We start from the raw sequence: 16,518 nt of genomic DNA on the forward strand, positions 1-16,518 counted from the left end.
TTACTAAGACTCAGGTGTTCTTGAAGTGCACCCTGAACGGTTTCATAATCAAACTATAAAACTGAAGTGCTGTTGCTAAGCTCTAGTTTGACTCTGAGGCTGTTTTATTGTTGTTTTATGAAGGAACAAAGTGCATTACTGGAATGGGTGAGTTCTTCCTGCTGGGTTCCTGTAAGTGCCATTGTTGGGATGGATTTATGGAGGATCTGTGGAATTCACAGCAATTCAATTGTAGCTAATCCCTCACACCTGTGTAACCACAGTTAATGTTTAAATTTTGAGTTCAGTGTTATCGCTTCAGAAATTCAAATACATTTCTTCCTTTATCAATTATATTTAACCTTCTATTTCCAGATGTAATAAAATAGAAGCAGTAAACACTGAAATCGCAGCATGACTTTTCCTTCAAAACACAGAGTCACACTGCTTAAGTTCAATATTTGTATCTAAATCTGCACCAAGACAGAGTCGACACAATAGATTTTTTCAGTTAATGCTAATAATATTTCAAATGTCATGTGTGACAAGTGGAGAAGCACAGAGAGATTGTGAGTACCAAAATAACCTAAAATAGAGTTAAGCACTTATCCTCTAACTAACCACCATCAGTGTGTTTTAATAGTAGTAAGGATGCCAACACAAACTTGTCACTGATGTGTTCTGTTCAGCAATAAGCCAGTGGCAGGTGTAAGCTTATTAGTTCTTCTAAAAGTAAGTCTAGCAGTTTGGCAGCCATCCTGAAATACATCAGCTGATGGAAGCTTCTTCTGCGTCACACTGCCGTCTGACTGCCACATGAATGTTTTGTGTTTCCTCTGCAGGTGAAGGTAGAAAGTGTGTGTGAGCTGATGTGGATGTGAATTCAGCAGCATGGATCAGTGTGAGAACAGACAGGAGGGAGTCCCTCCCTCTAAAACCACTCTGTGTGGGGAACATGAGAGCCAGACCAAAGCTCAGAGGTGAGATGACCATCTCTAACTGTCCACGACTCTTCTCCATGTCACAGCTCAGCTCTCACATCACTGCTCCATCATTATTCACAGGAACCAACCTGGAGCTGAACCCAGCTGTGTGTCCTTAAAGAGTGACTGGTCAAAAAATCGCCTCATTTATTTTAAAGGACAAAAATCATCTGCAGAGAGGTGAGCTGTGTTAGTAATATGAACTTTTTGATAGTTATCATTTTGGTGCCTGTTGAAAGTAGGAACATGGGTAGTCCTGTAAAGGCCAAAGTAAAGTGTTTACGTCTGGGTGAGACCGTTCCCCTTCCCGATACGTAACATACCGATGATTTGTCATGTCCTGAGGTGTCACATAGGAACCAGAAATGTAACCTTCCGCGCCCCTATGATGCGTGCCGGGTTGTGGATAGGATCCAATAGAATGACTCTCCCGGTGGTAACACACGTTCCAGACGTGTATTCCAGCCCTAACCCTAAACTTAATCCTAATCCTAATCCTAACCATAACCTTATCCCTACTCTTAACCACAACCTTAATCATATTAGATAGTGTTTTCCAAAGCGATTCATAATGAGAAAGTAAAATAAATGTACATGTGTAGATTCAGTCCAAACAGTTCTCGTGCTTCATCCCTTTCTGAACAGGTAACATAGAGATGTGTTGGGTGGCCAAAAGCATAACATACCGATGATTTGTCACATTAAACATATTATGCTTTGGGATGAGAACGTTTGTCTGAGTGGTGCTCTGTTCTTACAGTGACTGTTTGGAGTTTCTTTATGCTGATTTACAGTCTGGAAAAACAAGGTTGTATTTGGGATGATGGTGAGGTCTTCATCTGTTTTTGTTGCTGGAAATGAAAAAAAATTCTTCTCTGTCTAACAGGACCTATGGGAGACCTGAACCAAGCAGTGTATCTTTAAAGAGTGACGGGTCAAAAAATCGCCTCATTTATTTCAAAGGACAAAAATCATCTCCTGCAGAGAGGTGAGCTGTTAGTAACAATGATGTGTTTTAAATGAACTGCTTTTTGTTGTTTCATGGCCCTAAACAGCATTAAAAAAAAATAAGGAACTGAGCAAGGAATACCTTTATTCCACAGGGTGGGCCATTTATATGGATACACCGTAATAACATGGGAATGGTTGGTGATATTAAAGTCCTGTTTGTGGCACATTAGTATATGTGAGGGGGCAAACTCCTCAAGATGGGTGGTGACCATGGTGGCCATTTAGAAGTCGGCCATCTTGGATACAACTTTTGTTTTTTCAATAGGAAGAGGGCCATGTGACACATCAAACTTATTGGTAATGTCACAAGAAAAACAATGGTGTGCTTGGTTTCAACGTAAATGTATTCTTTCATGAGTTATTTACAAGTTTCTGACCACTTATAAAATATGTTCAATGTGCTGTCCATTGTGTTGGATTGTCAATGCAACCCTCTTCTCCCACTCTTCACACACTGATAGCAACACCGCAGGAGAAATGCCAGCACAGGCATCCAGTATCCATAGTTTCAGGTGCTGCACATCTCGTATCTTCACACCATAGACAATTGCCTTCAGATGACCCCAAAGATAAAAGTCTAAGGGGGTGAGATCGGGAGACCTTGGGGGCCATTCAAGTGGCCCACGACGACGAATCCATTTTCCAGGAAACTGTTCATCTAGGAATGCTCGGATCTGGCACCCATAATGTGGTGGTGCACCATCTTGCTGGAAAAACTCAGGGAACGTGCCAGCTTCAGTGCATAAAGAGGGAAACACATCATTATGTAGCAATTTCAAATATCCAGTGGCCTTGAGGTTTCCATTGATGAAGAATGGACCCACTACCGTTGTACCTCATATACCACACCAAACCATCACTTTTGTTGTTCCAACAGTCTTGGAGGGATCCATCCAATGTGGGTTAGTGTCAGACCAATAGCGGTGGTTTTGTTTGTTAACTTCACCATTCACCTAAAAGTTTGCCTCATCACTGAACAAAATCTTCTGCGTGAACTGAGGGTCCTGTTCCAATTTTTGTTTTGCCCATTCTGCAAATTCTGTGCGGCGATCTGGGTCATCCTCGTTGAGATGCTGCAGTAGCTGGAGTTTGTAAGGGTGCCATTTGTGAGTAGCTAATATCCGCCGAAGGCATGTTCGACTAATGCCACTCTCCAGTGACATGCGGCGAGTGCTACGCTGTGGGCTCTTGCTGAATGAAGCTAGGACAGCCACTGATGTTTCTTCATTAGTGACAGTTTTGTTACGTCCACATTTTGGCAAATCCAACACTGAACCAGTTTCACAAAACTTAGCAAGCAGTTTGCTAACTGTAGCATGGGAGATGGGTGGTCTCGTAGGGTGTCTTGCATTGAAATCTGCTGCAATGACCCGATTACTGCGTTCACCAGTTATCAACACAATTTCGATCCGCTCCTCACGTGTTAACCTCTTCGACATGTCAATGGCTGTGAACGAAGAGAAACTTGTAAATAACTCATGAAAGAATAAAGTTACGTTGAAACCAAGCACACCATTGTTTTCCTTGTGACATTACCAATAAGTTTGATGTGTCACATGGCCCTCTTCCTATTGAGAAAACAAAAGTTGTATCCAAGATGACCGACTTCTAAATGGCCACCATCGTCACCCACCATCTTGAGGAGTTTGCTCCATCACATATACTAATGTGTCACAAACCAGACTTTAATATCACCAACCATTCCCATGTTATTACGGTGTATCCATATAAATGGCCCACCCTGTACATTTAACCTTCTGCAGCTTATTGTGGGACCATCAATAGTCCTGCATAGTGTAAATGACTGTTTTACTTTGGGTGGTAAATCACAAACACTAGTTTCCTTCTGCTCAGGCATGGCCTGCAAACCAGGTTCTCTTATGGATGACAAAAGTATTCTAAGTCTTCATCAAATTCTTTTGCTGGAAATGAAAAAACAATTTTCTTCTGTCTAACAGGATCTATGGGAAACCTGGAGAACTTAGATCTGACACAAGCAGGGTATCTTTAAAAAGTGATGAGTCTAAAGATTGCTTTATTTACAGGGAGTGCAGAATTATTAGGCAAATGAGTATTTTGTCCACATCATCCTCTTCATGCATGTTGTCTTACTCCAAGCTGTATAGGCTCGAAAGCCTACTACCAATTAAGCATATTAGGTGATGTGCATCTCTGTAATGAGAAGGGGTGTGGTCTAATGACATCAACACCCTATATCAGGTGTGCATAATTATTAGGCAACGTCCTTTCCTTTGTCAAAATGGGTCAAAAGAAGGACTTGACAGGCTCAGAAAAGTCAAAAATAGTGAGATATCTTGCAGAGGGATGCAGCAGTCTCAAAATTGCAAAGCTTCTGAAGCGTGATCACCGAACAATCAAGCGTTTCATTCAAAATAGTCAACAGGGTCGCAAGAAGCGTGTGGAAAAACCAAGGCGCAAAATAACTGCCCATGAACTGAGAAAAGTCAAGCGTGTAAGTAAGTAAGTAAGTAAAATTTTATTTATATAGCACATTTCTAGATAGAAATCACAAAGTGCTTTACAAGATATAACAGATTATAAAAAAAACAAACAAGATACAAACAAAGTTAGCAAAAAGCAATTTTAAAAAGATGTGTTTTTAGCTGTTTTTTAAAAGTAATCAATGAAACAGCGGATCGTAAGTCCTGAGGAAGGGAATTCCACAGTCTGGCGGCCACAATAGCAAAAGCTCTATCACCCCTAGTTTTCAGTCTCGTATACTGAGTGACAAGTAGGCCCTGACTACTCGACCTCAGAGACCTACTAGGGGCATAGGGCTGTAAAAGTTCAATAATATATGGTGGTGCTTGTTGTTGAAGAGCCTTAAAAGTTAAAACCAAAATCTTAAAATGGACTCTAAATTCGACAGGAAGCCAATGTAACTGCATAAGCAACAGTGTTATATGTGAAAATCTAGAAGCGTGCAGCTGCCAAGATTCCACTTGCCACCAGTTTGGCCATATTTCAGAGCTGCAACATCACTGGAGTGCCCAAAAGCACAAGGTGTGCAATACTCAGAGACATGGCCAAGGTAAGAAAGGCTGAAAGACGACCACAACTGAACAAGACACACAAGCTGAAACGTCAAGACTGGGCCAAGAAATATCTCAAGACTGGTTTTTCTAAGGTTTTATGGACTGATGAAATGAGAGTGAGTCTTGATGGGCCAGATGGATGGGCCCGTGGCTGGATTGGTAAAGGGCAGAGAGCTCCAGTCCGACTCAGATGCCAGCAAGGTGGAGGTGGAGTACTGGTTTGGGCTGGTATCATCAAAGATGAGCTTGTGGGGCCTTTTCGGGTTGAGGATGGAGTCAAGCTCAACTCCCAGTCCTACTGCCAGTTTCTGGAAGACACCTTCTTCAAGCAGTGGTACAGGAAGAAGTCTGCATCCTTCAAGAAAAACATGATTTTCATGCAGGACGATGCTCCATCACATGCGTCCAATTACTCCACAGCGTGGCTGGCAAGAAAGGGTATAAAAGAAGAAAAACTAATGACATGGCCACCTTGTTCACCTGATCTGAACCCCATTGAGAACCTGTGGTCCATCATCAAATGTGAGATTTACAAGGAGGGGAAACAGTACACCTCTCTGAACAGTGTCTGGGAGGCTGTGGTTGCTGCTGCACGCAATGTTGATGGTGAACAGATCAAAACACTGACAGAATCCATGGATGGCAGGCTTTTGAGTGTCCTTGCAAAGAAAGGTGGCTATATTGGTCGCTGATTTGTTTTTGTTTTGTTTTTGAATGTCAGAAATGTATATTTGTGAATGTGGAGATGTTATATTGGTTTCACTGGTAAAAATAAATAATTGAAATGGGTATATATTTATTTTTTGTTAAGTTGCCTAATAATCATGCACAGTAATAGTGACCTGCACACACAGATATCCCCCTAAAATAGCTAAAACGAAAAACTACTTCCAAAAACATTCAGCTTTGATATTAATGAGTTTTTTGGGTTCATTGAGAACATGGTTGTTGTTCAATAATAAAATTATTCCTCAAAAATACAACTTGCCTAATAATTCTGCACTCCCTGTATTTTAAAGGACAAAAATCATCTCCTATAGAAAGGTGAGCTGTTACTAACACTGACGCTATTTTAGCCATCAGTTTGGTGTTTGACTTAAATTAACTGGAATACTAAGGTATTAAGGAATTCCTTTATTATATAATATATACACAGATGTATATTTAAACGTCTGCAGCTTATTGTAGGACCATCCATAGTCCTGCATAGTGTAAATGGCTGAGGGTCACATCATGAGGACCACGAAATACCTAATTACCATTTAAATCCAAATCATATTTACCTCACTGATTGCACCTTAAACTAAAGTTGATTCACATTCTTTGAAATCTAGATTTACAGAAAACAACGGCAGATAATTGTGCAACAGCTCTTTATGTTGAAGAATGTACGTATCCATTCAGACACAATGAACTCAAGCACTCATTTTACCTGGAAATACCAAGAGTACATCATCACCAGTGTTCACAATCTGACAGTGAAAACAGGACAATAGTAGAAGAGAAGGATCTTAACACTATCAAAGGAGATTTTGAAAGAATCTCAAACAGTTACTGAATCCTCTGAATGTGTGAATTTTTTTGAAATTATTAGAATATAAGAAATAAGAAATATCAAATGAAAGGAGGATCTGCTGTGAAAATATAATATTGTTGGCATGGATAGCAGGGATAGCTCAGCAGGTAGAGTGGTGGCCCCATGATCGGAAGGTCGGGGGTTCGACTCCACTGAACAGCTACCCTGAGGTACCCCTGAGCAAGGTACCGTCCCTACACACTGCTCCCCGGGCGCTGCATTGGTGGCTGCCCACTGCTTCACTGGGTGAATGGGTTAAATGCAGAGGAACTATTTCCCTATGGGGACTAACTCGCACACTTTACTTTTACTTTACTTTACTTATTGTCCCTGATAGACAATAAATCGATGCAGTCTATTAAGTGTATGGAAAATCCATTGATACAGATGCTGGTTGGGTTTAGAAAGAAAACATTCTGAATAAAAAAAAAAACCCACAACAAAAAAGTGCCTGCATTAAATTTGCACACATATGCTAAAGTTATTTGACAAACATAATAGAAGGTGTCAGGTTGAATTTACACAATGATCTTTCATGGAATTAACACATAACTGTTTATCAGATGTACAATGTTGAAAAAATGCTAAGCTGAGTAGCTGAGTATCAATGAGATCGTCAAGAGTGGCAAACTTTTACAACTACATGGAGTCATATATAATCTAAACACCTTAGTTTTTTTTTCTTCAGATGTCACTTACATTGTCTTTCCCCTGTGCATGAACTAATATTCATGAGTCCTCCACAGACTGGACCAGGAAAATTCAGAGGTTTCTAGTGGTCATTTTGTCCAGCAGGATCAAAAACAGCTGGACTCCATATTCATGGTGCGTACATACAGTATATAACAACCACTCTTACATCTATTATGTTCATTCATCTTCATGTTGCTCTTTGTAGACCAGTGAAAGGACATGATGTCAGCACTATTTTGTCATTGACATAATGTTCTTATAATATTTTGTTCCAGCTGTTAGAGGACAACATCATCACGTTTGTAAAGAATGAACTGAAGAAGATGCACGAGATTTTGAGTCCAGATTATTTAGAGATGGAAGAAGATAATATGTCGAAGGATGACAATAAAAAGCAGAGGAGTAAAAGCAGAGAGGCATTTGTGACAATTGTGTTACACTTTTTGAAGAGAATAAAGCAGGAAGAGCTGGCTGACCGTCTGCAGAGCAGTAAGGGGATTTCTCAAAACATTTAAGCTGCAGCATGAATTTAAAATTGAAAAATGTCTCAATACTTACTGAATTGAAATTTTGGGATATTTTCTGAAAACCAAATTAATGTAATGTATTTTTGTGTTTTCAGAAATGTTTGCTCCACTTTGTCAATGTAAACTTAAATCTACTTTGAACAAAAAGTTCCAGTGTGTGTTTGAGGGGATCACTAAAGCAGGAAACTCAACACTTCTGAATCAGATCTACACAGAGCTCTACATCACAGAGGGAGGGACTGCAGAGGTCAATGATGAACATGAAGTCAGACAGATTGAAACAACATCCAGGAAAGCAGACAAACCAAACACAACAATCAGACTAGAAGACATCTTTAAAACTTTACCTGGAATAGATGAACCAATCAGAACAGTGCTGACAAAGGGAGTGGCTGGCATTGGGAAAACAGTCTTAACACAGAAGTTCACTCTTGACTGGGCTGAAGAAAAATCCAACCAGGACATCCAGTTCATATTTCCATTTACTTTCAAGGAGTTGAATGTGCTGAAAGAGGAAAAGTTCAGCTTGTTGGAACTTGTTCATCACTTCTTTACTGAAACCAAAGAAGCAGGAATCTGCAGCTTTGAAGACTTCCAGGTTTTGTTCATCTTTGATGGTCTGGATGAATGTCGACTTCCTCTGGACTTCCACAAAACTAAAATACTAACTGACTCCAGAAAATCCACCTCAGTGGATGTGCTGCTGACAAACCTCATCAGGGGGAATCTGCTTTCCTCTGCTCACATCTGGATAACCACGCGACCTGCAGCTGCCAATCAGATCCCTCCTGAGTGTGTTGACATGGTGACAGAGGTCAGAGGGTTCACTGACCCACAGAAGGAGGAGTACTTCAGGAAGAGATTCAGAGACAAGAAGCAGGCTTCTAGGATCATCTCTCACATCAAAACATCACAAAGCCTCCACATCATGTGCCACATCCCAGTCTTCTGCTGGATCAATGCTACGGTTCTGGAGGATGTGCTGAAAACAAAAGAACAGAGAGACATGCCCAAAACCTTGACTGAGTTGTACATCCACTTCCTGGTGGTTCAGGCCAAAGTGAAGAAGGTCAAGTATGATGGAGGATCTGAGACAGATCCACACTGGAGTCCAGAGAGCAGGAAGATGGTTGAGTGTCTAGGAAAACTAGCTTTTGAACAGCTGCAGAAAGGAAACCTGATCTTCTATGAAACAGACCTGACAGAGTGTGGCATCGATGTCAGAGCAGCATCAGTGTACTCAGGAGTGTTCACACAGATCTTTAAAGAGGAGAGAGGACTGTACCAGGACAAGGTGTTCTGCTTTGTCCATCTGAGCATTCAGGAGTTTCTGGCTGCTCTTCATGTCCATCTGACGTTCTTCAACTTCTGTGTCAATCTGCTAGAAGGAGAAACCTCTGCATGGTCTAAAGCATTTAATAAACTCAAACTCCAAAACTGTGGTGGACAATTTCTTCACAAGAGTGCTGTGGACAAGGCCTTAGAGAGTCCAAATGGACACCTGGATTTGTTCCTTCGTTTCCTCCTGGGTCTTTCACTGCAGTCCAATCAAGCCCTTCTACGAGGTCTACTGACACAGACAGGAATGAGCTCAGAGACCAATCAACAGACAGTCCAGTACATCAAGAAAAAGATCAGTGAGAATCTGTCTGTAGAGCAAAGCATCAACCTGTTCCACTGTCTGAATGAACTACATGATCGTGCTCTAGTTGGGGAGCTCCAACAGTCCCTGAGTATGGGAAGTCTTTCCACAGAGAAACTGTCTCCTGCTCAGTGGTCAGCTCTGGTCTTCATCTTATTGACATCAGAAAAAGATTTGGATGTTCTTGATCTGAAGAAATATTCTGCTTCAGAGGATGCTCTTCTGAGGCTGCTGCCTGTGCTCAAAGCATCTAAGAAAGCTCTGTATGTTACCATAAAGTTTTTAAGATCTATTCACAAGGAAAATAAAGACTGAATTTGCTGCTTTCTGTGTATTTTCTCTTAGGCTGAATAACTGTAACTTGACAGAGAGAAGCTGTGAAGCTCTTTCTCTGTCTCTCAAAGTAGAAGGCTGTGAGCTGAGAACGCTGGACCTGAGCAATAACAATCTGCAGGATTCAGGCGTAAATCTCTTGATAGCTGGAATGGAGAGTATGCACTGTAAATTAGAGAAACTCAGGTCAGATACATTGTTTGTGGTTTAATGTGAGAGCTGTTTGCTAATTCGAACCTTCATTGAATGTAAACAATAACATGCACTCCTGAATTTCTTTAAGCATTTAAAGTTTTCCAGTTTCATATTGAGATTTACACATTTATTTAGTACTTTGGGGAAAACTTTGGAATTGTCTAAATTAGCAATTTTTTTTGTTTTTATTTAACAATTTGTTTATCTTCAATAAGTATCAAGAATCTTTTTTAGGCTTTAGCAGGTGTAGGGATTATATGTTATATATATCACGTGTGATTAAAAGTTTAAATTAGACATTTTAAAAATGTTTTTTTTCTTCTAAATTACTGTCTCTTCAGACTGAGCACTTGTAACCTTTCAGAGAAAAGCTGTGGAACTATGTCGTCAGTTCTCAGTCTCCAGTTCTCTAGTCTGAGAGAGATGGACCTGAGCAACAACAACCTGAGGGATACTGGAGTAAAAGCTTTGTCGGATGGACTAAGAAGTCCACACTGTAAATTGGAAACACTCAGGTCAGAAATAATCAATTGTTTAGTTGATGAACATTTTGAAATCTGGATTGCATAAGTAACCCAAGCCGGGGTTAGTTACTTATGCAAGTTTGAGGGGTTTTCTTTAACATTTCCATTTTTTTCTTCTTTAATTCTTGCCCACTGATAAAATTAAGATTTCTCCTTCGTTTGATTTTTGAACTTTGAGTTTTAAATCTGGACTAAATGTTTATGATCAAAAAGTGAATAACATACAAACGTACAGTTTATGGAATGTAATGGTCACTTTCCACTGAAATATTTCAACACAGATATCGTGATTCAGGCTCAGTCATCAAGCTAACTAAATCCCAAAAGGTTGATTCTGTTGATCTGGATGTAACGATGAACAGAATCAACCTTGGATTTCAACACAGACTAGAAATTAAATTGGTTCGTATTATAACCAGAATGAATTATTATTGTAGTTTGTCCTGTACTTTTTTGTGCTAATTATCTGCTGTTCTCTAATAGTATCTGTAATGATTATTATGTGCAGGCTGTCGGGCTGTCTGATAACAGAAGAAGGTTGTACTCTTCTGGCCTCAGATCTGAGGTCTAATCCCTCCTGTCTCAGAGAGCTGGACCTGAGCTACAATCATCCAGGAGAGACAGGCATGAATCTGTTGAAGCAGCTGAGACTTGACAATCTCAGGTACAGAGAACGTCTCATAGCATCACACACATTTGAACACAGATGACTTATCAGAAGAAAGAGTATGTGATGCAGGAGCTTTTATGTATTGTAATCAAAAAGTAAAGTTATGTGTTTAGTTTGTGGAGAGCAGATTGCTGTGTTAAGACAAGATTTTTGATTTTCAACATAATCACAAAAACACAGTAAGCCATTCTCTGATGGGGAATTTAACACAGTGTTCAGTAGGTTCTGCCATGATAATATGCCCTGAGCTGGTATGTGTTCTGAGCCCCGCATGATCAAAGTCAAAGTCAACTTTATTTGTCAATTCTGCCACATGTACAGGACATACAGAGAATAGAAATTTCGTTACTCTCAAACCCTAGATGAAATAGCAAATGAACATTTAAATATAAGACAGTGATTAAAAAATGCAAATAAAATAATTAAAAAGTAAAAATTTAAATAAATAAATACAATACAAATTAACAAGAAAGCTACGCAATATACAATATACAATATTCAGGTAAGGGTAAATGACATTGAGTGTAAACCAGGCAGAGTAGTGCAAATAGGCAAATAGTGCAAATGGAGATTTAGTAATGTACGGTAAGAGATAGTATAACAACAAAGTCTTATGAGGTAATGGCAGTCCAATGCTCCACAAAGTGACTGGTAACTGGTGCAGGCCAGTGAGTGAGTCAGAGAGTGTGTGTGTGTGTGTGTGTATGTGACAGAGTTCAGTGAGACCATGGAGGAGAGGAGGGGAGAGGGGGCAGAATCGGGAGGGAGTTAAGCTTCCTGACAGCCTGATGGATGAAGCTGTCCTTCAGTCTGCTGGTCCTGGCCTGGAGACTCCGCAGTCTCCTCCCTGACGGCAGCAGCTTGAAGATCAGCCGCTATGCAAAGGGCTTTTTTAGTGAGACGGGTGCTGTAAATGTCCTGGAGGGAGAGGAGAGAGACACCAATGATCCTCTCTGCAGCTCTCACTATGCGTTGGAGGGTTCTATGACAGGACGCATTGCAGGCTCCAAACCACACAGTGATGCAGCTCGACAGGATGCTCTCGATGGTGCCTCTGTAGAAAGTGTACATGATGGGGGCTGGTGCTCCTGCTCTTCTTAGTTTGCGGAGAAAGAAGAGACGCTGCTGTGATTTCTTGGCCAGTGCTGTGGTGTTGTACGTCCAGGAGAGATCCTCTGTGATGTGCACACCCAAGAACTTGGTGCTGCTCACTCTCTCCACAGACGCTCCGTCAATGGTCAGAGGAGCATGTTGGGTGTGCATTCTCCTGAAGTCCACAACAATCTCCTTCGTCTTCTCCACATTCAGAGAGAGATGATGAGAGCAATTCCAAAACAGTTTAGAATGAAATGCACATGATTTCATTTCCCTTAACTTGCATTATAGGGAAAGGCTCCAATGATGTTCAGATTGAACTAATTGATATGCAGTCTGATTCAATACTGTCAGTCTGATTCAACTAGTATCACTGCTGGGTAGACCTGCTCAGAAGATGTTGGTTCTCTATGGATCTACATTTATATGTCAACAAACAAACACAGGAATGATATTTAACAAATCCAAGTACAGATTCTCTGTCAGTGATGATCACCTGTCTGCTGTCCTTCACATTTCCACCTCAGATATTGGACCTGACTTTAATGGACAAACAAACTAGACTTCTCTCACTGAAAAAGAAAAAAGAACCAAAAAACTGAACAAAATAACTAAAGTAATTAGTTTAATTGCTTAGTAATTAGTAAAATTAAACTCCATTGAAATTGTGTAAAAACATGCATGCTTCATTCTCACTCATTTGGGAGTATTGATGAAATAGCTTTTAGTATGCTGTGACTTAAAGTGACTGTAGCTCAAGAGGTAGCACAGGCCAACTACTGATAAGAAGAGTAGGTGATTTGATCCCCGGCTGCTCCTGTCTGCATGCTTTCAATCTTTTTGTTGGACTACACTGTTTTTTGGGGTTTTTTTTTTATATGTAGCTGTAAGGTTTGGTTCTCTGCGCACCTGTGGAGGCATACAAGTGCACCGGTGAACCCCTTTTAACCTTAGCTTCATTGTCTTTTTAATTAGGAAGTCTCCTGTGAAAAGAATTTTTTTTTAAACTACATAACTGAGTGATGTTTAAGTTAATGAATGATCATTTTGACAAATAGAGATTACAATGGTGATCCACATAATTTAAATTATGAATTCTGCTATAATAAAACAGACTAACTAGATCATGACAACCACTCGACAAGACTTCAGAAGCATTTTCTTCAAGTGTATTTGTGAAAATGTTTGACTGTTCCTTTATCATTGTCTAACAGCATGTGTGTGAGAGTGATGTAATGTCCATGTGTGCATGCTGAAAGAGACTGTGGTGGTCTGACCCCCCTCCTCCTTTCAGAGTGGAGCCTGCTGGAGTCCGATGGCTGAAACTAGGAAGTCTGAGGAAGTGTAAGTGTGTTTTTAATGTGATTCATGAAAACAAAGCAGCACACATTCAACCATCTTCAAACTGTCACATCACTCATTCACATCTCTGATGTCAGGAGTCATCATCAAAGTGTCAATCAATGAACAGATGATGGATCAATAATTGCAGCTGTATTGTGTTTGTTCTCTCCATCAGATTCCTGTCAACTCACAATCGACACAAACACAGTACACAGAAAACTCAAACTTTCTGACAACATGAAGGTGAGAAAAGCAAAGGAAGTTCAATCATATCCTGATCATCCAGACAGATTTGAACGGCCTCAGCTGCTGTGTAAAGATGGTCTGACTGGCTGTTGTTATTGGGAGGTCGAGTGGAATGGAAAAGTTGAGATATCAGTGAGTTACAGAGGAATCACAAGGAGACGAGACAATGACTGTTTGTTTGGATGGAGTGATCAGTCCTGGAGTCTGAGCTGCTGTGATGATGGCCGCTACTCTGCCTGGCACAATAAGAAATCAACATCCATCTCCTCCTCCTCCTCCTCTGTCTCTAACAGAGTAGCAGTGTATGTGGACTGTCCTGCTGGCACTCTGTCCTTCTACAGAGTCTCCTCTGACACTTTGATCCACCTCCACACCTTCAACACCACATTCACTGAACCTCTTTATCCTGGGTTTGGAATCTGGTCCTCTGGTTCCTCAGTGACTCTATGTGTAGTTTAGCATAATAGTGTCCTAACAGATAGTTTAGTCCGTACATGTCGGTCTCTTTCATTTTGAAACATGTTTTCAGATTTATGGATTCAGCTGATGTTTTAAACTGTTCTAAATGATTTTTGTAAACTTCTTTCCTGGCTTTGTAAGTTTGTTGAGCAGTCAGGGTTCATCTTGATATTTATTTTTACTTTTGTTAGTGTGATGAAATCATAACTAGATTTTAACGTGTCTGTGGTCAAATTTGGAGAATTAAATGGTCCTTTAGAACCTAGATATACAGATAGTCAGTTACCAATACTGAACATTGTTTTACTCTGTTGTGGTATAGACTCAAATAAAACAGTGACAAAAAGACTGTAACTGTGACTGTAAATCATTCATTTACCTGTCCAGATGACCTCTTGTGTTATAATATAAGAAGATGTGCTCTATTTATCCATACCATGTATCTGGTCACATGGTCCAGCTTTACAGAATATTATATCTAAGTTGTGCTCTTCTTTTGGCTCCCTGGCCCTCAAATTTCTCTGTCATCATAACTGGGAGAGGCTCAAATGAGAGGATGAGGTTCAAGTGAAGCATGCAAGGAGACACATTACCAAAAGAAAAAGCAACCAAAGTGTTGATGTTTAACAGAAGTGAATGTAAGTAAAGGTGCAATAATAATGCATTAAGTGAGCAGCGCCCTCCACTGGCAAGAGAGTAGAACTGATCATCAGCACTGGTGAGCTCATGCCATTGTAAAGGATCCTCTGTCAGTCCATCTTGCCACTATTCACAAGACTCTCTACTCCTGCTAAAGTATTGGTCAAATTTTATTGAAACTTGCCCACCCTGAGGACCTGATGTGTGTACATTACATACATACACATGTGTATGTGTGTACATTACATACATACACATGTGTATGTGTGTACATTACATACATACACATGTGTATATGTCATTTTGTTTAATTATTGATATTGAAACAGGTCTGATCAGGTCGGTACAATTACTGGGTTAGGATAGTTGCACTGCATGTGGCAATTATAAGCAACACACAGTAGCAGTGGCTCATGGTCAAAGTAGTCAATCATTTTACCTGAACCCTTGAATCTCTCCCTTGCTTATTATGTCCCCCCATCAATTTTCTTACTGCGATAATTTCACCTTCCTCCATCTCTTCCTCACTCTGTTGTTGGGACTGCTATCCCTCCTACAGCGTCCTGTGACTGTAAAGCAGGGGTCCCCAATCCCAGTCCATGAGGGCCGGTGTCCCTGCAGGTTTTAGATGTGTCCTTGATCCATCACAGCTGATTTAAATGGATAAATTACCTTCTCAACCACTATATCCCAATTCAGGCTCTGCAGCCTTAAAGTACACAGCCTTAACGGTCCACAAGGGCTGCTAAGGTCGGAAGTGAGAGGCTTGTGAAATGGGACGGTCTAACCTCCGTCATGCTGCCCAGGTTGCCTAGCAACCGTGACACCGACAGCTGGAAACACTTCGTACAGCTTTGTTTGACAGAAATGAAGGAGAAAATGTTTTGTTCATTTATTTGTTTCTTTCTACATGAGCTTTGATTTGATAAGTATCTGAGGCTGAGACCACAGGACTGTGAAATCATGATTATTGGGCTTCACTTCTGTACTGAACAGTCATTTAAGATTAGCTAGTAAATAACAATTAGCTGATGTTGTTCATGAGACTAAAGTCATATCACTTTGGTAATGTAAATATAATATGGGCAATATTAAAGTTATAATTTCAATCATTATTAGTTATTACAGCATTGAATGAAGTCTGTTTCAAATACTGAGCTTCAGTAAAGATTCAAGCTGCATTTATTTATATTATTTATATTTCCTGTCACCTTAAATCTTCACTCAAAGACAGGTTTCTTTGACACTGTATATATAACTGTGTTATATATATGAGAGACAAATATTTTTCTTTTAATAATAACAATAATAGTAATGGATTGAATTTATATAGCGCTTTTCAAGGCACCCAAAGCGCTTTACAATGCCACTATTCATTCACTCTCGCATTCACACACTGGTGGAGGCAGCTACAGTTGTAGCCACAGCTGCCCTGGGGCAGACTGACAGAAGTGAGGCTGCCATATCGTGCCATCAGCCCCTCTGGCCAACACCATCATGGGGAGGCTCGCGGCTCTCCAACGGGAGATCGAGAGACCAGTGTCAG

General features: G+C 40.4%; 1 protein-coding gene across 1 annotated transcript; it reads left to right on the forward strand.

Moving 5' to 3' along the window:
* Positions 1-870: 870 nt before the first annotated feature.
* Positions 871-14,652, forward strand: LOC113015558 (NLR family CARD domain-containing protein 3-like). Its single transcript, XM_026157567.1, has 11 exons — positions 871-959; positions 1,044-1,142; positions 1,849-1,950; positions 7,352-7,430; positions 7,574-7,787; positions 7,921-9,730; positions 9,813-9,986; positions 10,337-10,510; positions 11,028-11,183; positions 13,579-13,628; positions 13,804-14,652. The coding sequence occupies exons 1-11, from the start codon at positions 871-873 to the stop codon at positions 14,331-14,333; spliced, it is 3,477 nt and encodes a 1,158-aa protein (XP_026013352.1). The 3' UTR covers positions 14,334-14,652.
* The last annotated feature ends 1,866 nt before the right edge of the window (positions 14,653-16,518 follow it).

Source organism: Astatotilapia calliptera, chromosome 23 (assembly GCF_900246225.1).
Source record: "Astatotilapia calliptera chromosome 23, fAstCal1.2, whole genome shotgun sequence".
In the NCBI taxonomy this organism is placed as follows: Eukaryota; Metazoa; Chordata; class Actinopteri; order Cichliformes; family Cichlidae; genus Astatotilapia; species Astatotilapia calliptera.